The sequence below is a fragment of the Chiloscyllium plagiosum genome, chromosome 10 (assembly GCF_004010195.1).
Source record: "Chiloscyllium plagiosum isolate BGI_BamShark_2017 chromosome 10, ASM401019v2, whole genome shotgun sequence".
Taxonomy (NCBI): domain Eukaryota; kingdom Metazoa; phylum Chordata; class Chondrichthyes; order Orectolobiformes; family Hemiscylliidae; genus Chiloscyllium; species Chiloscyllium plagiosum.
The window spans coordinates 58,296,685-58,319,210 of record NC_057719.1 but is presented as its reverse complement, the minus strand read 5'-3'; the positions used below and the strand labels follow the sequence as shown (position 1 = coordinate 58,319,210).

The 22,526-nt window shown below is 41.3% G+C and overlaps 1 protein-coding gene across 4 annotated transcripts in view; it reads left to right on the top strand.

The window, feature by feature from the left end:
• Window positions 1-2,934: 2,934 nt before the first annotated feature.
• The window catches only part of slc25a21 (solute carrier family 25 member 21), a 523,053-nt gene continuing 503,461 nt past the window's right edge, over window positions 2,935-22,526 (top strand). For 2 of the 4 annotated variants that reach the window (XM_043697853.1, XM_043697848.1), the window contains exons 1-2: window positions 3,084-3,367; window positions 3,471-3,543. In XM_043697853.1, coding sequence (XP_043553788.1) covers window positions 3,477-3,543 — 67 coding nt within the window. In that variant the 5' untranslated portion in view covers window positions 3,084-3,367; window positions 3,471-3,476. The other 2 variants (XM_043697849.1, XM_043697850.1) reach the window with 2 other exon arrangements.

Here is a 22,526-nt window from a genome sequence, read left to right as displayed (position 1 = left end):
ACAAAGCTTGCATGGGGTCTGTCCTTCACAAAGCTGGACATAAAACCATGTAAACTTGTAATTGCAGTTAGATGAGGATTCCCAGAAGTATGCTACAATTAATAACCAAAAGGGGTTGTACCAATATTCAGGACTGCCATTTTGGGTATTGTCAGCTTGTCCATTTTGCCAGGTCTACCCCAGGTCGTTATGTATCTAGATGATGTGCTACTAATAGAGAAGACCAATAAGGAGCACTTAGAGAAGTTGGACACAATCGAGTTAGACATCTGCTTAGGCAGGGTACACCTAAGAAGGGAAACATGTGTGTTCCAGACACTCCAAGTAACATACTTGGGCTACAGAGTTGACAAGACCAAGTTACACCTGTTGGAAAATAAAGTTTCCCTTGTCTGTACTAGAGCTTAGATCTTTCTTTGGACTGGTGAATTATTATAGAAAGATCATACATAACTTGGTCCACATCCTGGCACCTTTTAAATTCTTTAAAAAGGGTCAGCCTTGGAAATGGTTGTATAGCCAAGCCAAAGCTTTCGGGAAGTAATGAAACAGCTATCACCCTCTAAGGTGTTAGCACACTACAATCCTAAGCGAGAGCTGGTATTGACATGCATCGGGGTAATATAAGTTCATAAGTGGCCCAATGTATGCATGCAGGAATTTGGCTAATGCGGAGCATAAATACACCCAGATAAAGATGGAACTTTTGGCAGTCATATTTGGAATCAGAACCTTTCACCAATATCTCTATAGATGTAAATTTGTAACAATAACAGACCACAAATCCCCATTTAGTCTATTTAAAGAGGACAGGCAGTGGTGCCCATAGCTTCAGGCCAAATTCAGCAGTGGGCTCTAATACTGAGTGCATATAATTACAAGTATAAACACTGTCTCAGAGGCCAAGTAGCAAATGCGGATTCATTGAGCTGCCTCCCACTTGCAAATACGCCATTGAAAGAGTCCGGAATGGTTTTAAATTTTCTGGACATATCCCCAGTCACAGCTGATGATATCAGACATTGGAAGTAGAAAGATCCAGTACTGGCAAAACTAAAACAGCTGGTGGTGATGGGAGAAACCAAAGGGACATCACAACCAGAACTGAAAGCTCTTTGGACTCCGAGAGACCAGATCACAGTCAAGGGCAGCATATTATTATGGGGAATAAGAATGATTGTCCTGACCAAAGGTCACTGTCAGATACTAGCTGACTCCACCAGGGTCATCTCGGGGTCTCCAAAATGAACATGTTGGCAAGAAGTTACGTCTGGTGGGTAGGCTTGAATATAGACATAGGCATGTCTTTACATTTATATGAAATTCCTCTGGTGGCAAAGGATAACATTCCATTAGCCTTTGTAATTACTTACTGTGCTTGCCTACAAACTTTTTATGATTCATACACAAGAATACTTAGATTCCTTTGCACCTTGGAATTCTGCAGTTGTTCACTGTTTAGGTAATACCCTGCATTTTATTCTTCATGCCAGAGTAAACAACTTTACATTTTCCTACATTGTACTCCATCTGCAAGATTTTTGCCCACTTACTCAAATTATTTATATTGTTCTGCAATTTTCTTATGTCTTCTTGACAAAATACTTTTCTCCTTACCTTTGTGTTTGTGATGATACTGCTACTTTAACAAAGTTATTTTGTGCATGTATTTTTTTCAAGGGGCAAGAGGGAGTGTAAAAGGCAGAGCTTCCAGTTTGCTTGGGTTTTGGGGTCTTTGCTAATGGTTAACAGATACTGCCCAATGCAACAATCAGGGAAAAGGTTTATAGGTTGTTTTTAAAACAGTTGTACAATGAGAGGGGAGTGTTTGTGGGAATGTTGCAGGAAATTGAAACAGCTGTTTGTTAAATTGCAGGGATCATGTTGGTTGGGTTTTAAATTTAAAAATCACACAACATCAAGTTATAGTCCAATAGGTTTAATTGGAAGCACACTAGCTTTCGGAGCGACACTCTTTCATCAGGTGGTAGTGGAGGGCTCAATCCTGACACACAGAATTCATAGCAAAAGCTATAGTGTGATGTAACTGAAATTATACATTAAGCCTTTCATCTGTTAGAATACAGTGATAGTTTCACTTCTTTCATGTGTAAATCACAAAACTTTTTTTAAAAAAGTTGCATTCTCGGGTTAGCTGTTAACAATGGTGATAGCTAGACAATATGTTGAAGATGTTGGCCCCCCTGTGTTCTCTGTCTATGCCATGATGTTTAGATTGATTCTAATCTAAAAAGTTAGATAACGGAGTTTTACATAAATTCATGCAGTTTTTGAGCTCAGAGCTCTACGTGAATGCATGCAGTTTTTGAGCAAAGTACAATATAACCCTGCAAGTACAAATTCGCCCCACAAAATATATGTGTGCATGTGGGCCTTTATCTGTCTGTGTGTGTGTTTGTCTGGGTTGGGGGTTGTGAGTGTGAGAAAGTGTATGTGTGTGTGAGAAAGTGTATGTGTGTGTGAGTAGTGAGTGCAGAGTGTCTTAAGTCTGTGAGGGGGTGCATGTGTGTCTGTAAGGGTGTGTGTGGGTATCTGTGTGCGCGTCTGTGTGTATGTGTGTATAGGAGTGCCTTTGTGTGTGTGTGTGTGTGTGTGTAGGAGTATCTGTGTGTCCCATTCATTAGTTGTAGTAGCCTTTGCTCGGTTTCCCCAATGTACCATGTCTCAGGGCATCCTTGCCTGCAATGTATAAGATAGACAATGTTGGCTGAGTCACATGAGTACCTGCCATGTACAAGGTGGGAGGTCTCCGTAATAATGATATCTATGTCCACACTCTGACACGTGTTGCAGTGCCTACTGACAGGGTTGTATGAGTTGTCCTGAGAGTATTGATTATTATTTGAAATTTTTGAACTCAATGTTGGTTCTAAAATGAATTCACGTGGTGAATTAAATTGTGTTATTCTTCAGCTTTTAGTTGTGGTGTATTGAAAAAGTGGAGCCCAAGGACAGAGAGAAGAGTAGGAGGGACGGACGTTTAAAATGATAGATGGCCTAAAACAGATGCTCGTGGCCTCAATGTTGGTGGCCTCCCCTGTGCGGTTTCATCAGAGGTTAGTTACCACTCTCTCTGGGTAATTGATCCAAATGCACCCTCACCAATCACGCGACTCTTATCAGGTTCTGTAAAGTTTCCAATGCTTATCGCGCATTTCTGCTGTCACTCTCAAGTTCTTTGTACACTACCCAGTTTAATGTCAAGCTAATTTTCAGTCCCTCCCAAGGTCGGTAATCTCCGCCCATGCTGATCTCATGCTTTACCCCGGTACCGTTTTCGTGTGAGCAGCGTGTTTTCTTCGTGCTTTTTAAAAGTGATCCTATTTCAACACCAAAGCAAAAACCGGTGAGGTTGGCACAGCCATAAATTTATGTTAATTTTGTAATTATTATCTGTAAATAGTACAGTATGGTATAATTATGACCGGGGATATTATTTTATTCCACAGTGAAAAATGACGGTCAAAAGCCAGAGTTTATTGCGAGAAGTCTTCCACCAGACAGTTGCCGGAGGGTCTGCGGGTGAGTCAGGAGTCAAATTTAAAAACTCAGGCAATATACATTTTGTTAATGAATTGACGTTGAAATTTGCAAAGATATTTAAGTACGGAATGCGTCAGCAGTTGGTGGACTGACGGTGAAATCAACTGCCTCCAAATGCGTTTGTAAATATGTTTGAACCATGTTGAATAGAGATCGGGGAGTAATGGTTGACTCTAAATGCCCTCATGGTAACTTGGGATAAGCAAAGATTTGGCTTTGCCAGAGTCCCCTCGTTGCCAAAAATACACACGTAAGTTTTTATGACAAGTGCGAAGGCTCATCGTGTACACGTATTGAAGTTGTGGATATGACTCAGAACCGCCCTTGCTTGGGGAAGCCTTTGATATTTGGTGAGAGAGATTTTATTTCCGCGATTGAATGAACGCCCATTCATTAATCATACTATTTCCAGGGTTGTGAAGAACACCTATCCACCTTCTAAACAGCCAAGGCAGTAACTGCACAGGTTCACTGCTGTGTCAGTTAGCAATGTGGGTTTCTTTCTCTTTCTCTTTCTCTTTCTTTCTCTCCTACACTGACCTCACCATGTGCTGCCTTTGTCTGTTTCTCTCCCTTTAAAAGTGCTGTTGTTGTGAATTTTTTTTCTCCAAAGTTTCAAAACAACGCAACAGCATATAAAACAATAATTGTTGCTCCATGCGAGAGGTACACAAGCCGTACAGGGCTAGAGAGAGGAGGACTACACTCTGCACACATTGGCAATTACACCTTTGAAAACATACTTGGACTAAGACACAATGGAGTCTCTGCATGCTTGAGGCCATGTAGGTGCCTGGACTTTGGTTGTCACCTGAAAGCTATCAACCTGGGACATTTCTTCCTCAGTCAGCAGCAGTGAATGGTAATAATTTGCTTACTAGAATGTGCTCCTGACTCGAATCTAGCTAATGTACTCATCAAGATATCAGTACTTGAGCTGATGGAGAGTGCATCTGGCAGTCTTTTTGGTGTATCCTCTTGGGGATCTGTGGTTTCTTCCTCCGAAGTGATGAAGATGATGATGTATTGTGAAGCCACTACCTTGAGGCTGAAGTGAGTATAGATGCCTCTGGTACTTTCAGGACTGTTGTGATGGCCACATCAGACCAGGCATGTAGCGTTTGATACTGCCATCTGCTATGGCATTCCTGAGGAATGATCCTTTAATAAAGCAAGCAACACTAATTTAACATTCTGCCTGAAATTTATGGCACAAATGACCTTTACTCTTTCCCATTATATGCAGGATCATCTTTGGAGTCAGTTTCCCCCTCCGTATCTTAACAGTACACAGTATAAAAGAGTCATGATGTGGAGGAACCGGTGTTGGACTCGGATGGACTAAGTTAAAAATCACACAACAGCAGGTTATAGTCCAACAGGTTTATTTGGAAGCACTCGCTTTCGGAGCACCGCTCCTTCTTCAGATGGTTATGAAGCAGGACCATAGGACACAACTTATAGCAAAAGATTACACTGTCATGCAAGTAAAATGGTATATTTAACAAACCTCGATTGTTATTAAGTATTTCATCTTTTAGAATGGGTTGCAGGTTTTGGTTCATTAATATGTAAATCCAAGAACTACTTTTAAGTCACATTCTCAAGATAAGTTAAGGTTTTATATTAAAAAAAAGTGACATCTCAGCTCAGACAAAGGTATTAGTCTGTTTGTATCCTAATCTTGAGTCAGACAGATTCTGTTTCCAAAGTGGAATTTACAAAATATTATATGGATTGACTGTCTGCATTGACTGCATTAACAGTACAGAAGAGTGTTGATTTGTCCCCAACTGTTGCTTTGTTGGTGGTTCAAATTTAGGTCACATCACGGAATTTGAGTTGACATTTGTTTTGTTGCTTTTATTTTTAACTTAAAAAGTAAGCTTCTTAAAGCAAATTATTTTAAAAATTGGGATTTCTGCAAATCCCAGTTTAAAAAAAGTTTGTGACAGTACTATCATAAGGGAGAAGTTCTTATTTAAGCGCCGTTACTTTATAGAATCCTTACAGTGTGGAAGCAGGCCAATTCATCCAGTGATTCCACACTGACCCTCTGAAGGACATCCCACCCTATCACCCTTCATTTCCCAACCTTCTAATCCATCTAATTTACATATCCCTAGCAATTTAGCATGGCCTGTCCACCTGAACTTCACATCTTTAGACAGTGGGAAGAAGCTGGAGACACCGAGGAAACCCATGCCAACAAGTGGAGAATATACAAATTCCACAGGCAGTTGCCTCAGAATGGAATCAAATCCGGGTCCCTGGTGCCATGAGGCAGTAGTGCTAACCACTGTGCTATCTGGTGCTCAAACATTCGGTGTTTATAGTCATTTCTATTTTTAAAAATATTTCTAGGTAAGAAGTGAAATGACATTATGTGCAGGCATGGACCAGCTTTTTTACATATGCTGATGAAAATCTGTCTTATTCTACTTCCTCATCACCACAAAACCATCATTGTGTCATTAAACTGCTTGTTGTCAGACAACTTGATCAAAAGTAAGTACTTGGATGATTATAAATTTCTTCTCATTAAATAGTGGGATAATGACTTGGCAAGATGGTGGCGATTCCGTAGAACTGCGGTGGACAGCTCTGCCGAACAGCCAAGGCATGCCAGTGTTATTTGCCATCCCTGACCAAGTTATGTGGTGGAATTATTAGTTTAAAACCTTACAGAACACGTATTTGGGAGTGGAAAGGATGCCAAAGGGAAAAGGAGCAAGCAAACAGCAGCAGGGAGGACACTCCCCTGCAATACCTACAACACTAGAGACTGCAGCAGCAGCCTCTCCTGAACCCCCTGGGGACCTGACAGACTCCCAGGAATTGGCTGCGGCGATGGAGAGACTTGCCTTGAAAGTTGCGGTTGCGATCGATGAAATCTGTGGGGAGATTCATGCCCAGGTCCAACCTATCACATCCATGCTGCAGAAGCACGAGCAGGAGATCCAGGGTCTCCGGGAGAGGCTGGAGGAGGTGGAGGGTCAAACTAAGGTCTCGGAAACCGCAATGGAGTCCTCATCAAGTCGGATCCAGGTGCTGGAGCGAGAGGTGCGGACCTTGTGAAACCATATCGACGACCTCGAAAATCGAGGTCGGAGGATAAATCTCCGAATTGTCGGGCTCCCTGAAGGTGAGGAAGGTGAGCAGCCAGTCAGCTTCTTTGAAAGCTGGCTGCCGAAGTTTGGGCCTTCACATCAAGTCCAGCAGATTGCAGATTGAAAGAGCATATCGGGTTACAGTGCACAGGTCAGGGCCGGTGCAGCACCCCTGCTTGGTCCTCGTGCACTCCCATTCATATAAGGACAAGCAAAAAGTCATAGAAGCTTCCAGATCCCTGGGAGAAGATCTGCAGGCACTGCTGTACAAGGGGTCAAAAATAATGTTTTTCCAGGATTTCTCTGCAGCTATAGTTCAAAAGAGGAAGTCCTTCGATGAAGTTAAAAAGAGGCTGTGGAACCTGGGCATCCAGTACTCGATGAGGTACTCTGCAGTACTTCGTTTCAGCCACGAGGACTCAGTTTGCACATTTGACTCAGCGGATAAGGCTAAAAACTTTGTGGACATTTTCAAATAGACAGATTTGGCCTGAAGAATATGGTTAATGTTTGTTCTCTTTTCTGTCTTTCTCCATGTTTTCCCTTCCTTTTTTTTATTCCTTTCTTTCTCCCTAATAATTTCCTTTTTGGAAAGGGGGAAAAAGACTTTGGAATAAGTTGTTCCTTTTTTTAATAACTGGATTTTCCGATGGGAAATTTTGTGGATGTTCTTTGTTGTCTCTCTCCCTTTGTTTTTTTTGTGTGTTCTGCTTCTCTTTTAGTCACAAGTAGGGATGACATGAAGCCAGGGATGGGTGGAGTGCTCATCCTGACTTTGACTTTTTTTCTGTCGATTTAAGGATCATCTCCTTGTTTATTTTCTGGCCTAAGGCTGGGGCACAGTCCAGGTTTGAAGGAGGGGATGGGTAGGTGAGTGCCCTCTATGGGCAGGGGGGAAGAGTCTTCCATTCAAGATTCTATAGTTTTCTTTGTAGTTTTTTGGTAGTAATAGTTGTTTATAGTTATGATAGAGTAGTTTTTGTACATATAGTTTTTTGATGCTATGAGTCTTTATTTACTTATGCTCGGCGCTTTGTAAGCAGAGTTCTCCCTCTGAGGGGTTCAAGGATGTCTGAAAGGGGATATGGCTAAGTGTCTTATTAAATGGTGCACCTGGAACATTTAAAGGAAGTTATTCACCTGTTAAAAGGAAAAAAGTGCTTTCTAGCCTTAAGAGGGAACGGATTGATATCGCTTTCTTGATGATGGGGAACACCTGAAATTACAACAAGGGGGTTATGAACGGGTATTCTTTTCATCCTTTACTACTAAAAGTAGGGGAGTGGTGATACTTATCCAGAAAAATCTTCTGTTCACATTGTTAGAGCAGGTGAAAGATGAGCAGGGATAGTTTGTGATACTTAAAGCCCTGATACATGGGGAGGAATATGGCATTTTAAACATCTACTGTCCTCTGGCGTATCCCTTCAAATTTTTGATTAGTGCTTTCTCTCAGTTGAGTGCATTTGGAACACAGCACATTATTATGGGGGGGGGGGGATCTTAATAGTGTTTTGGATCCGAAAGTGGGCAGGATGCCTTCGGGCTGCCTTGAATTCAATACTGACACAAAATGTAAAGAAAGAACTTGCTTTTGCTAGACAGGCTGTTCGAATATGGGGATAGGCTAGGGAAGTATTTAGCGTACCTGACTAGGAAAAAGCGTGCTCCCCAGTCTATTACTGCAATCAGAGACAGCGCCGGTGTCCTTGCATACGATGCTAAAAAGATTAATGAGACTTTTCGGAGCTTTAACTCTGAATTGTATCAGTCTGAAGGTTGTGAAGACAGGAGGGCTAAAATGGAGACATTTTTTAAGAACCTGGACCTCCCAGGGCTAACCTTGGAACAGGCCTCTCTCCTTAATGCCTCCTTGACCATTCAGGAAATACAGGAGATAGCTAGGCAACTTAAGAATGGGAAAGCGCCTGGCCCTTATGGTCTTCCAGATGAGTTTTATAAGGAGTTTATAGGGATTCTGTCAGGGCCAATGTTGGAGATGTACAATTACTCCTTTATGTATGAATGTCTACCACCATCTTTGAGCGATGCTAATATTTCCTTAATTCTTAAGAAAGGGAAGGTTCTTGAGGATTGTGCCTTATACAGGCCCATTTCTCTATTAAATTCAGATTTCAAGATTCTGTCCAAGATCCTGGCACTGAGATTGGAAAGGGTGTTGCCCCATATTATTAAGAGGACCAGACAGGCTTTATAAGGGGCTGCAGGTCCTCTAATAATATTAGAAGGTTGCTGAATGTGGTCCAAGTTTGTCAGCAACGATCGATTCAGGGGTTGGTGATTTCCTTAGATGCAGAGAAAGCATTTGACCGGGTGGAATGGCCATTTTTAAAATGTCTTAGAACAGTTTGGGTTGGGTGGAGTCTTTGCTAGGTGGGTGGAGGTTTTATATCGCCACCCTCTGGCCACGTTCATCACTAACTGGGTGAAGTCTGGGAATTTTAAGATTGGTAGGGGTAGTCGGCAAGGCTGCCCCCTCTCACCATTGTTGTTTACATTGGTGATAGAGCCGCTGGCAGAGGCCATTCGTAAGAACATCCATATCACCGCTCTGGAAGTGGGATCGAGGGCACACAAGATTAGACTGTACGCGGATGATGTCCTTCTGTTTTTATCGAACCCGATCACCTCCGTACCCCATTTGACTCAATGTATCAATTCATTTGGGGCTATTTCAGGATATAAGATTACCTTTGCAAAATCAGAGGCTATGCCTTTGGGGAACCTTAAGGATGTGCCAGAAGTTGAAGGTGGCTCTAAGTTCCCTTTTAAGTGGTCACGGGCAGGGTTCCGGTACCTAGGCATTTTTATTACCCCCAAGTCTGATCTGTTATTTCGGACTAACTTTGCTAACTTGCTCGATAATATTCGGTGAGATCTCCAGAGATGGAAGGCTCTTCCAATTTCATGGCTGGGCTGAATATCTCTCATTAAGATGAATGTTCTTCCTCATTTGCTTTATCCCATGCGTATGCTCCCTATGATGTTTCCCAGGTCAGTGCTGCGGAAGCTTATGGGGTGATTTGTTTCCTTTGTCTGGCATCGTGAATGACCCCTCATCAAACTTACTAAATTGCAGTTGCCTCAAGGAGGGGGAGGAGTTGATTCCCCAGACATCAGGAGGTATCAATTGAGTTCCCTGCTGTCCTATGTCTGCAATTGGGTAGGTAACGATCCAAACTCAGTATGGCTGGATATTGAGGCCTCCCAAGCACAGTGCCCTCTTATTAACCTGTTGTTCATGGATAAGATGAGGACAGTTATGGACCACTGCTGGAACCCTATTGTCATTAGTACCATCAAAGCATGGAGGGCGATGCGTCAGAGTGAGGGTTGTTTATCCAAGACTTCTCTACTTACACATATAGTTAGCATGCCAGGGTTCTGACCAGGGATGATGGACCCAGGGTTCAAACTATGGGCAGTGAGAGGAGTTTCTACTTTGGGAGACTTGTTTGAGGGGGAGGTTATGATGTCTTTCGAGCAACTGAGCTGCAAATACGGGTTGCCCAGCAGAGATCTTTTCTGTTTTTTTCAGGTTAGGGATTACATCCAGAAGAAGACTATGCTTCTCACTAAGCCCTATAAGCCCGATACAGAGAGGTTGTTGCTATGTTCCACAAGCACCCTTTATCGCCTGCTGGGTGGCAGGGCCTGGCAGGATATTAACCGGTTATGTGAGGCCTGGGAGTAAGAGCTGGGAGTGGAGATCTCTTCTGACACATGGGAGAACATATGGGAGAATACTTGAAAGATCTCAATCTGTAATAGGACCTGCGCTACGCAGTTAAAAGTTCTGCACAGGGCTCATCTGGCACCAGACTGTCTGGCGAAGTTTAAAAAAGGGGCATCTTCAGTGTGCCTCAAATGTAACATAAGTGTAGGTACTCTTACCCATTGCTTCTAGACATGCCACAGGCTCCGTGTTTATTGCAGCACGTGGCAGGAGAGTTAGGGAGGGTATTGAGGACTGAAGTCAAAGTAGACCTGATATCTCTCCTCTTAGGTCTACCAAATGTACCATCTTTAGACAGGCATGGGAAGAAACTATTTAATACTCTTGCATACTGTGCATGGAAGAATATGCTGATGAATTGGGTGTCTGAGAACCCGCTGGACTTGCTGGGATGGCAGAAATTAATTATGGAGCACGTTCCCTTGGACTTCCTTACAAAAATGGTGCACCACACAACAGACAATTTTTATAAGACATGTCAGCTCTACTTGAGTAATTTGGATATAGATTTGTCAGTTATCTTAACTAGGGCATTTGTTTAACCAGGATGATTAGATTTGTCAAGCCCTGGGCCCTGGAAGGGGTCTTGCGAGTTAATACGGGTATGTATACAATGCTCCCGTTCCTTTGTTTGGGAGCTTTCCGCAGAGGATAGCTGTTCTGTGTTTTGTGAGTTTTTGTTTTTTTTTTCTTTGCTTTTCTTTTTTTTGGTATTGCTTTGCACAGTGTTAGGGCTTGCTTTGTATTAGAGGAGAGGTTAGTAGACAGTAGTTGTATTGTAATTTGTGTTTTTTTCTTTTTATTATACTGATATTTGGTATTGTTTTTCAATCATTTTATATCTTTGTAAAGTTAAAAATTTGCTAATAAATATACTTACAAAAAATAAAATAGTGGGAAAATGCATTTATGGTCACCCTCCCATATTCTGTTCTCAATCAAGTTGACTTCATCTAAAACTCTGTCTCTCTTAACTCTGATGAAATCATCCGTCATCCAGTGTTCACTGATCTACAGTGATATCTACCTAAGCAATGCCTCTTTTTTTAGCCTATTTCATCCTCCTTTCTAAATCCCTCAATGCTCCTTTCTCTCCTTATCTGTGTAATCTCCCCCAGCTTCTCAAACCTGTAGATGTATTTGTGCATCTCCTCAAATCTGCTGTTTTGTGCTTCCCTTCTATTAGTTATTCCCTAATTAGAGCAGAGTCAAAACGTGTGATGCTGGAAAGCACGGTAGGTCAGGCAGTATCCGAGGAACAGGAGAGTCAATGTTTCAAGCATAAGCTCTTCATCAGGAATGTGGGGGAGGCCCAAGGGGGCTGAGAGATAAATGGGAGGGTGGGTGGGGCTGGGATAAGGTAGCTGGGAATGCAATAGCTAGATGAAGGTTGAGGGTGATAGTGATAGGGTGGAGCGGTTAGGTGGGAAGCAAGATGACAAAAGTGGGTACTGCAGATGCTGGAGAGCAGAGTCAAGATTAGAGTGGTGCTGGAATAGCACAGCAGGTCAGGCAGCATCCGAGGAGCAGGAAAATCGACGGGACTTTTCAGGCAAAAGCCCTTCATCAGGAAGGAAGATGGACAGGTAGGACAGTTCAAGAGGGTGGTGCCGAGTTGGAGGGTTGGATCTGGGATAGGGTTGGGGGAGGGGAGATAAGGAAACTGGTGGAATTGATCCTGTGTAGTTGGAGAGTCCCAAGGTGGAAGATGAGGCGTTATTCCTTCAGGCGTTGGGTGGCTAGATTTTGGCAGTGGAGGAGATCTAATAGTTGCACGTCCTTAGCGGAGTAGGATGGGGAGTTGAAGTGTTCGATCTCAGGATGATGTAGTTGTTTAGTGTGTGTCCCAGACATGTTCTCTGAAACATTTCCCCTAATTACAGCACTCCAGTATAGCAGTCACAGAAAAATGGGCGTGGATTTCGGAGGTAACTATATGTTAAAGGACTTTAGAGAGGTAAGGGAGTTGGGAATTGTGTAGTAGTTTCTGAGAAAGTGTGGCCAGCGATTTTTTTATTTTTTTATTTTTTTTTCCTCTCGCTCTCGCTCTCTCTCTCTCTCGCGCTCTCTCTCTCTCTGTGTGTGGGACAATAATGGCAGATTAAGGGAAAAAGGAATTTAGCTGAAGAGGGAGATACAATTTAACTTTATCTGTTAACATTGCACCCAGGAATGGAAGTGGGTGACAAATAGAGGAATCAGAAAAATATACCCTTTTCAGGCTTCAGGAATATTCAAGGTAGTTTGGCCTGTTTGAGAGGGAGGGAAGTGGCAGACACTGATCAGATGGCCTCTGTCTTTTTAACAAAAGATTCATAAAAGGTTTTCCTTGTTCTCTGAGGTGAGCATGAAGAAGACAGAGGTTTAGGAAAACACTTTGCAGCATAGAAAATAAAGTAAGGGCTATGTTTGCATTCTTGGATCATTTTGGAATCATCAGTGGAGGAGGGCCTGATGGTTCCTGATCCATTCCAGTCAGATGTGGCAGTGAATGGCTAAACTTTTCGATTATAACGACTAGGGCATGGTTTGCTTGAACTGAAGGGACCAGGATCAGGGCAATATAGGAACAATGAAGGTGAAAAAATGTTCTTTTTATATAGTATCCAGGGTGAAGTTGCAGTTCAGCAAGTCAGTTGCTCCTGAAATGATGTGTTGGACCAAATGCTAAAGGCTCTCATTTTTCATTTCTTATCTTCAAATCTTTTTTGCTGATATATATATTTTCTAATTTTTGTCTTGCAATTTTTATTGTTTGGATGCTGTCCTATGTATTCCCTCTTTTAACCCTTTTTATTCATCTGTTCCTATGCATTATTACTCTGTTTCTCACATGTCCTTTATTCATATCTAAGCATGCTGTTCCATGCTTCTATTCACTTTTTCACTCATTAATGCTTTTCCTTGTCTATTTTTTTGTTTTCTTCTGTTTTCTCAGATTTTCTTTTCCTCACAAGCTCTGTTATTTTGCCCTCCGTTCCCTCTTTTCCTTGATGTATATCCATCTTCTTCTGTATCTCTTGTCCTCTATCATGTTGAGCACTTTGAGTGCAAAGAAGGGGCTTGTAAACAAGATGCTCTGGAAAAGTTTCCATGAGAAATGTAATTGTCTCACTGTCAATATCTTACTGCAGTTACGTTTACAGGTGTTTTATGTAAATATATGTTCAGTATACTTTGCATGTTTGGGAACATGTGCCATTCTTAGACATTACAATAAAACACCACGAAACCAGCAGTAAAAGTTGGGAACATGTACTTGAAACTGAATCAAATGTTAGTCCTTAAACAGAATAAGTTTGGCAGTCTTAGTTTGTATATTGATAATGTAGCCATATGTTCTAAGGAGACCATCAGAGTCAGATTGTAAGTTTGTTCACTGAGCTGGTAGGTTTGTTCTCTGACGTTTTGTCACCATGTTAGGTAATATAATCAATGCGCCTCCGTTGAAGGGTTGGTGTTCTGTCCTGTTTTCTATTTATGTATCTGGTTGTTAAGGTGGGTGATATCATTTCCATGTTTTCTTTTCTCAGAGGTTGGTAAATGGAGTCCAAATCGATCAGTGTATTGATGGAGTTCCAGTTTGAATGCCAGCCCTCTAGGAATTCCCGTGCATGTCTCTGTTTAGCCTGTCTGAGGATAGATGTGTTGTCCCAGTCGGAGTATATAACAGTATTGAGCAGAAGGTGGCAGATTTGAGCTTTTTGTATGTTGGAGCTGAATAACAGTAAAAATTTTGCTTTTTTAAGGGTTGTGGGGTTCTTCTGGATAATGAGAAAGAAGAATATATTTTCATTCTGTTGTGATATTGATTGTGGATGTTCTGATTTTGCAAAAACAGAAAAATATTGCTGAACATCTCAACTGAAGACAGGAAAGTACTGCTTATGATGTAATTCTCAGGGAAGCAGTCCGGAAAAGGAACTATACTTAGCTGCTGTCATAATGGCAATTTCTTTGTTATTCACAGTAAAGAAAGAACAGTGCTATAGTAACCTTGGACCTAAAAACTAACATTCATCAACATGACCCTCACACCCCCCATATATGGGCCTGAACCCAGCTTCAGATTCAGAGAGTAGCAGAGTTCTAAACTTGTTTGGTGTCTCCCTGCCATGTTAAACTGTTATGACTGAGGCTGGAGGAATGAGACTGTTGCCACAATCGTACTACTCCATTGGTCACAACATCCAAAAAAGAAATCTCCCAGTTATTCGGATGACCAAACAAAATATCTTAGCAATTTTTTAGGTCATATAGTCATAGGTTCATACAGCATGGAAACAGAACCTTCAGTCCAACAAGTCCATGCCAACCATAATTTTAAACTAAACTAGTCCCACCTGCCTACACTTGGCCCATATTCTGCCAACTAATTTCTTTTTCGTGCGCTTAACTAAATGTCTTTGAAACATTGTAATAGTACCCGCATCCACCACTTTCTCTGGAAGTTCATTCCAGAGAACCACTCTGTGTAAAAAAAAAAAAAAAAATTCCCCTCATGTCTTTTTTAAATCTTCCTCTTCTCACCTTAAAAATATGCTCTCTAGTTTTGAACTCCACCAGCCTAGGGAAAATACCTTTGCTCTTTGCCTTTATTGATGGTTGTCATGATTTTATAACACTCTCTATACAGTCACCCCTCGATTGCCTAAGCTCCAGTGAAAGAAATCTCAGCCCATCCAGCATCTCCCGTAACTCAAACCCTCCTTTTCTGGCAACATCCTAGTAAATCTCTTCAGAACCCTCTCCAATCAATAATATCCTACCTGTAACAGGCAACCAGAAATGGACATAATGTCCTGAGAGCCCTTACCAACGTTTTGTACAACCTCAACATAACATCCCAACTCCAACACTCAAAGGTCTGAGCAATGAAGGCAAGTGTGCTAAACATTTCCTTAACCACCCTATCTACACATGACACCAATTTCAAATAAATAAATAATTGAACCTGAATGTGTCTCTATTCTACAACACTACCCAAAGCTCTAGTTTTAATTGTATAAGTCTTGCCCTTATTTGTTTTACCAAACTGCAATACAGCACATTTATCCAAAATAAACTCCATTTGTCACTCTTCAGCCAATTGATCAAAATTTCTTTGTAATGTTCGATAACCTTCTTCACTATTCATTATTCCACCAATTTTTCGTATCAGCCACAAACTTACTAACAATGCCTCTATATTCTCATTTAAATAATTTATATCAATGACAAACAAAAGTGGATCAATTATGGATCCCTATGGAACATCTCTAGTCACAGGTCTCCAGCCCGAAAAATATTCCTCCACTGTTGCTTTGTTTCCTGCTATTAAGCTAATTTTGTATGTAACTGGTAAACTTACCCTGAATCCCATGCGATCTGTCTTTATTAATTAGTCCACCATGCAGAACCTTGTCAAAGGCTTTACTAAAGTCCAAGTAAACAATGTCTACCACTCTGCTCTCAACGATCTTCTTAATTACATCCTCAAAATAACTCAATCAAGTTTGTGAGATATGATTTCCCTCGCCAAAATCATACTGACTATCTCTAATCATTCCTTGCCTTTCTGAATGCATGTAAATCCTACCTTTCAGAATCACACCCAACAACTTACCTATCACTGAAGTAAGATTCACAGGTCTCTAGTTGCCGGATTCCTCCTTACATTCCTTCATAAACAAAAACACAACATTCACCACTCTCCAGTCATCTGGCACCTCACTCATAGTTATTGATGATACAACTATTTCTACAACGGGCCCCTCAATTGCCTTCCTATCTTCCCACAACATCCTGGGATACACTAGACCAGGTGGTGGAGATTCATCCACCTTGATATTTTCTAAGACCTCCAGCATTTCCTCTTCTGTAATGTGAACCACTTCAATATTTATTTCCCTGAGTTCTTCTAGCCTCCATTTCTTTCTCCACATTAAAAGCAACACAAAATATTCATTTAATATCTGACCCATTTTCTGAAGTACAACGCAAAATGACCTCGTTGATCTTTATGGGGCCCTACTCTCTCTCTCTGGTTGTTGTCATACTCTTAATGTACTTGTGGAATCTCTTTGGATTATCCTTAACCTTACCTGTTTTAGCCTTCCTGCCCTCTCTCTTAAGAATGCCTCTATACCCTTTACACTGTTCAAGAGATTCATTTGAACCCAGTTGTCAATATCTTATATATAATTCTTTTTTTATTCTAGAACCTCTCTATCTTTATTCATCCATTGTTCTCTATTGGGCGGTACGGTGGCACAGTGGTTAGCACTGCTGCCTCAGCGCCAGAGACCCGGGTTCAATTCCCGCCTCAGGCGACCGACTGTGTGGAGTTTGCACGTTCTCCCCGTGTCTGCGGTTTCCTCCCACAGTCCAAAGATGTGCAGGTCAGGTGAATTGGCTATGCTAAATTGCCCGTAGTGTTAGGTAAGGGGTACATGTAGGGGTATGGGTGGGTTGCACTTCGGCGGGGCGGTGTGGACTTGTTGGGCCGAAGGGCCTGTTTCCACACTGTAATGTAATGTAATCTTATCCTACCAGACTTACCTTTCACTCTAACATAATGACTCTGAACTCTCATCACAAATTTGATAAGTCCCTCACTTATCAGATGCCCTTAGTCTGCGAACTGTGTAATCCAATCAATTTCGAAAGATCTTGTTTGACACCATAAAATTTGCCTTACTCCAATTAAAAAGTTAAATTTTAATGTAGCGATTACCCTACAACTATCTTAATACAAATAGAATTATGATTACTTGACCCAAAGTGTCCCCTTACTGTCACTTGTCCTGTCTTATTACCCAAGAGAAGATCAAAAAAACTATCAATTAGATTTCTTTGAAACTCTCCACCCTGTATAGGCATCCCCTTCTAATCAAGGGATAGCTGATGGGAGGATCCGCACGTTATAGCTGCACGTAAGTGAATTTAGAGGGTTACAATGATTGTTTTAAGTGAGGAAAGAAGTGAAAAGTCTCCACTGACATGAATTGGATAGCCTGTTTTTGTGCCATCTATCCTTTGTAATGTAATTATAAATTGGAGTGTTTGAATCTGCATCCAATATGGAATTGTTATCAAGGCAAAAATTAGCTGCTTCATTTTCTGTTCCAGGTCAGCATGGTTTGGGATAGTGTGGCTGAGAGGACAACTTGCAGGTGATGGTGATCTGTACATTTGGTCCCCTTGTTGTTTCAGCAGGTAGAGTTTGGAAAGTGCTGTCAGAGTTTGGTCAGTTACTGTAGAGTATAATGTTGTTGTCTATTTCCTCCTAAAACAAGTCAGACAACTCCAACCAGAATATTATGAACGGATTGCCCAGGTGTCTCAAAATACCAAAGCAGTCAAATCACTACAAACACAAGCCAGTACAAATGCAAAACAGTCCCAACTTTATTAGGAAACAAGTTACAATAGCCTTTAATACTAAACATACTATCTCTAGTCCTATTTGGCTCCTTAAGGTTGCAGTACTTCCAGAATCTTTTGTAGATTTAAGCAGTTGTGTGCTCTCTCTGGTTCTGTCTTTGGGTATGTGGAGGTGTTTTCTCTTTCTCGCGCTCTCTCTCTCGCCCTTGCTCACTCTCTGGATGGTTAGACTCTGCCTTAGGCCATGCTGGTCTCCTCCGAAGATCCAATAGAGATTGGTTTGCAGGTGAACCTTGTTTTTATACTTTTTTGGATGGTTTTCTGGAACTTCCCTATAGTTCTAACTATAAGGGAGACACACTTAATATTTTGAAACATTGTCAATCATTTGGATGTCTTGCTATTGTTTGTTTCTTTGTCTAGCGTGACCTGATGCCTTTTTGTCTCGACCCTCCTTCATTTGGTGGATAAATTGTTGGGGTATGTCTGTCCAGGATAACTGTTGCCTTTTACATTGTGTTAATGTCATTAGCACCTGGCTATTGTATCTGGTATTTGTGGCTTTGTGACTTCAGAGTTTTAGTTGGCCAGTGAACCCAGCATTCTTTGCTGTTTAGCCAAGATGGTAATCTGTGTTTTAGCAGCCAGGGCTCTGATACAATGTATATGGTGCACACTGCTGTCACTGTGTATTGGTAGTGAAGAGATGTGGAAGGTGGTGAATATGCGTAGAGTCATAGAGATGTACAGCATGGAAACAGACCCTTCGGTCCAACCTGTTCAACCCAATCTAGTCCCACTTGCCAGCACCCAGCCCATATCTCTCCAAACCCTTCCTATTTATATACCCTTCCAAATGCCTTTTAAATGTTGCAATTGTACCAGCCTCCACCACTTCCTCTGGCAGCTCATTCCATACACGTACCACCCTTTGTGTGAAAAAGATTCCCCCCTGTAGCTCAAATCCTCCAATTGTGGCAACATCTTTTCTGAACACTTTCAAGTTTCACAACATCTTTCCGATAAGAAGGAGACCAGAATTGCATGCAATATTCCAACAGTGGCCTAACCAATGTCCTGTACAGCCGCAATATGACCTCCCAACTCCTGTACTCAATACTCTGGCCAATAAAGGAAAGCATACCAAAAGCCTTCCTCACTATCCTATCTACCTGCGACTCCACTTTCAAGGAGCTATGAACCTGCACTCCAAGGTCTCTTTGTTCAGCAACATTCCCTAGGACCTTTAAGTGCATAAGTCCTGCTAAGATTTGATTTCCCAAAATGCAGCACCTCACATTTACCTGAATTAAACTCCATCTGCCACTTCTCGGCCCATTGGCCTATCTAGTCAAGATCCTGTCATCAGGCTGCTTTGTCCTGGATGGCGTCTTAAGTGTTGCTGGAGCTTTACATATCCAAGCAAGTGCACTGTATTCCATTACCTTCTTAAATGCCACTTTATACATAGCAGACAGATCTGGAGAGTCAAGAGTTGAGATACTTGACACAGGATTCCTAGCACCTAACCTGGTCTTGTAACATCCCTGATGAAGGGCTTATGCCTGAAACATCGACTCTCCTGCTTCTTGGACGCTGCCTGACCCGCTGTGCTTTTCCTGTGCCACAATTATCGACTCTGATCTCCAGTATCTGCAGCCCATATTTTCTCCTGCTCTTGTAACCACTGTATTTAAATTGCTGGTCCAGTTCAGTTTCTGGTCAAAAGTAATTCCCAGGATAATTGGGCTTTCGGAGATGGTAATGTCATTTATCAAGGGTCAATTGTTAGGTTCCTTCTGGTTGAAGATGGTCAAAGAACTGCTCTGTTGCTGATGTTCAATGAAGGGAAGGCAGTGGTTCTGGTGTTGAAGAACGCTGAGCCACTGACATTGCTTGTAGGGATGTCTGAGGCTGTAATGATGCTCTTCCAACAACTAGTTGTGCATATGGAGACTTGAGCAAAAAAGGTTTTGTCCTTTAAACCCTACTGACATGCTTTGCTCTGTTTGATTGGTGCTATAGTCAAGATACTTGTTGCCCTGGTGTTGAAAGCAGCTACTTTTACCTCTCTTATGGCATTCAGTTCTTTCATTGAGATCAAGGTTAGGGTGCACCGTGATTCGGAGCAAAGTGCTTTTTTTGCAGAATTTGAACTATGTGTTGATAAATAAATCGTGAATTGAGATTGATTGATTGTTATTGGCAAGCAGTATTGACTGCTCTTTTTCTCCAACTCTAATTACTGATGACATGATTGAGCAATTTTATCTTCAGGAAAGGATATCACGGACAGTTCCCCAAGTTGGGAAGATTATTGAATTATAGGTATACTGGATTCGCATAGCTTGCAGAAAAAATATGTCCTAATGCACAGGTCTTCAGTACAAGAATTAGGGTGTTGGTGACATTCTTTTACCTTTTATAATGTCCAGTATATTCAGATTCATTCTTAGTGTCACATTGATACCTGCGTTGGCAGTGCACTTACAATTACAATGATTGATTGATCACCAATTTGTCTACTTGGCAGTTTTGGTAGAAAATGCTTGCAGATGCTTCTGTCTTGTTCTTCGACTCAACTAATGGACTCCGAGATAACGGAGAATGAGGATGTTCTTGAAGCCTGTCCATTTGTCAACCACCATTCTTATCCTTGATGTGGTACAATAATTATGATATATTTCTCTCTTAACAGATGCTGCCTGACCTGCTGATTATTTCCATTTTTTTCTGTATTTATTTCATATTTTCTGCAACTTGAGTACTTCAATTTTTCTGGAATCTTTTATTTGTTAGTTGTATGGAACCAAATAGTTATATGTTAATAGTGAATCACCACTTTTGTGGCCTGTGGTTAGATTATTGCTCCGTAAAATTGTATCTTAACACTGCTCCTAATTTGCAAACGTCCCATAACATAAGTCCAGATTTGGAAAAATGCCGATTCAAGAAATTTAAAGAGTGGCCTAATTTTGCACCTTGCCTTCGAGCAATCTGTGGAATATGACAACTGTTGAAAATAAGTACTTGATAAAACTTTGAAGATTTTCCAACCATACTAAATTGTTTATTGTTAGTGATTTGTTGAAATTGACATAAGGTGTAAAAAAAGAGAAATTTGTTGGACCATAAAACTTGATATTGGCTACCTCCTGTGAATGTAAATTGGAAATGATGTGTAGGTTGCCAGAAGGTTCATTCATGAGTTGGGTTTAAGTCAAAAATAGTTTTAGAAAAATAATGATCCTTGTCCATACTGCAAAGTATAGCACACTGAACTGTGTAGAGTCATAGAATCATACAGCATGGAAACAGATCCTTGTGTCCAACTCTTCCATGCTGACCAGCTATCCTAAACCAAACTGAACTTGTGTACATTGAAACCTTTAAATCTTTTTATTTGTGTAGTAGTCCAAATATCTTTCAAATGCTGTAATTGTACCAGCCTCCACTACTTCCTGTGGCACATCATCTCTCTCTCACTCTCTCTCACTCTCTCTCACTCTCTCTCACTCTCACTCTCACTCTCACTCTCACTCTCACTCTCTCTCTCACACCCCACTAAGGTCCCTTTTAAGGTGTTCCCTTTCACCTAAACCTATGCCTTCTAGATTTGGACTGCCCTAATAAGTAGAAGTTGCCTGAGAAAGAATTGGTCACATGTTACAGTTTGCAGATTATCAAATGCTACAAATATGACTGGAGATGCTTGTCATGATATAATGGATGTCTTGACGCATGACCCTATGTGAGAATTGCCGAAGAAGTTTAAATGTCTAATGTGCTGCTCCCTGTGACTCTCCATAATGTCTCAGTTCTGAGCTGTAGTCAGAGATTTGACGGTTCTGCAGTACTTGCTTGAGTGGTTGTCCAAGAGTGTCGCTTGGAGGATGTGGCAGCAAAGGTGGAGCTATGGGGGAAACTATTAAAGAGAGTATATCTTGAGCCCCAATCTCGTGAATGAAGTTGGGAGAGGTGGCAATAGGGAGATTACTGAGGAACTTGCCTTCAGGAGTTAGTGCACAATTTTATATTTCAAGAGAGAAAAGAATGCAACCAGTTACCACAGGAAATCTAAATGTTGAATTGTTAATGCCTAACCGATGTTGGGAACTATCAGTCAATAGTTAACTCATGGTAAAAAGATGAGACATTTTAGTTTATTAAAATGAATAAGAGTTGCAAGTTGGTGATATATTACAGTTGTGTTACACTGTAGATCATGGATAACTGTATGATCAAGAGCAACAGTGTCTTCTTTAAATATAGTCAGTGGTCAGGGACAGGTTCTAAGGAGGGCTGTTAGAAGGGCTACAGTTATCTGCGCTCCTCGGCTCACCTGAACTGCACAGATTCTGTGCAGGGGACTTGGTTAGGAGTCAAAAGAAGCTGGATGGTTCTTTACAGTAAAAATCAGAAAGAAATTTAAGGATTAAATAAGCTCAGTGTTAGAGTCAGGAATTGGAAGAACTCAGAGCTGAGAAAGTGGGAACATCAGTGCACTGAAGAGTTAAGATAAAAAATTCACAAGCAGTATTTACCTGAAATAACTAAGCAAATTTGGAGCTTGATAGAAAACCCAGGGAACGACCTCGCTCAGTTTCTGTTGATGAAGAGCCAGTGGTATGTGCATGGATGAGTGCTGGAATGAAATTTTGGAGTCCAGGAGGGCGTAAACCCAGGAAAAACAGGTGTTCAACAAGAATGGAAACAGTTGTTAAGAGCCA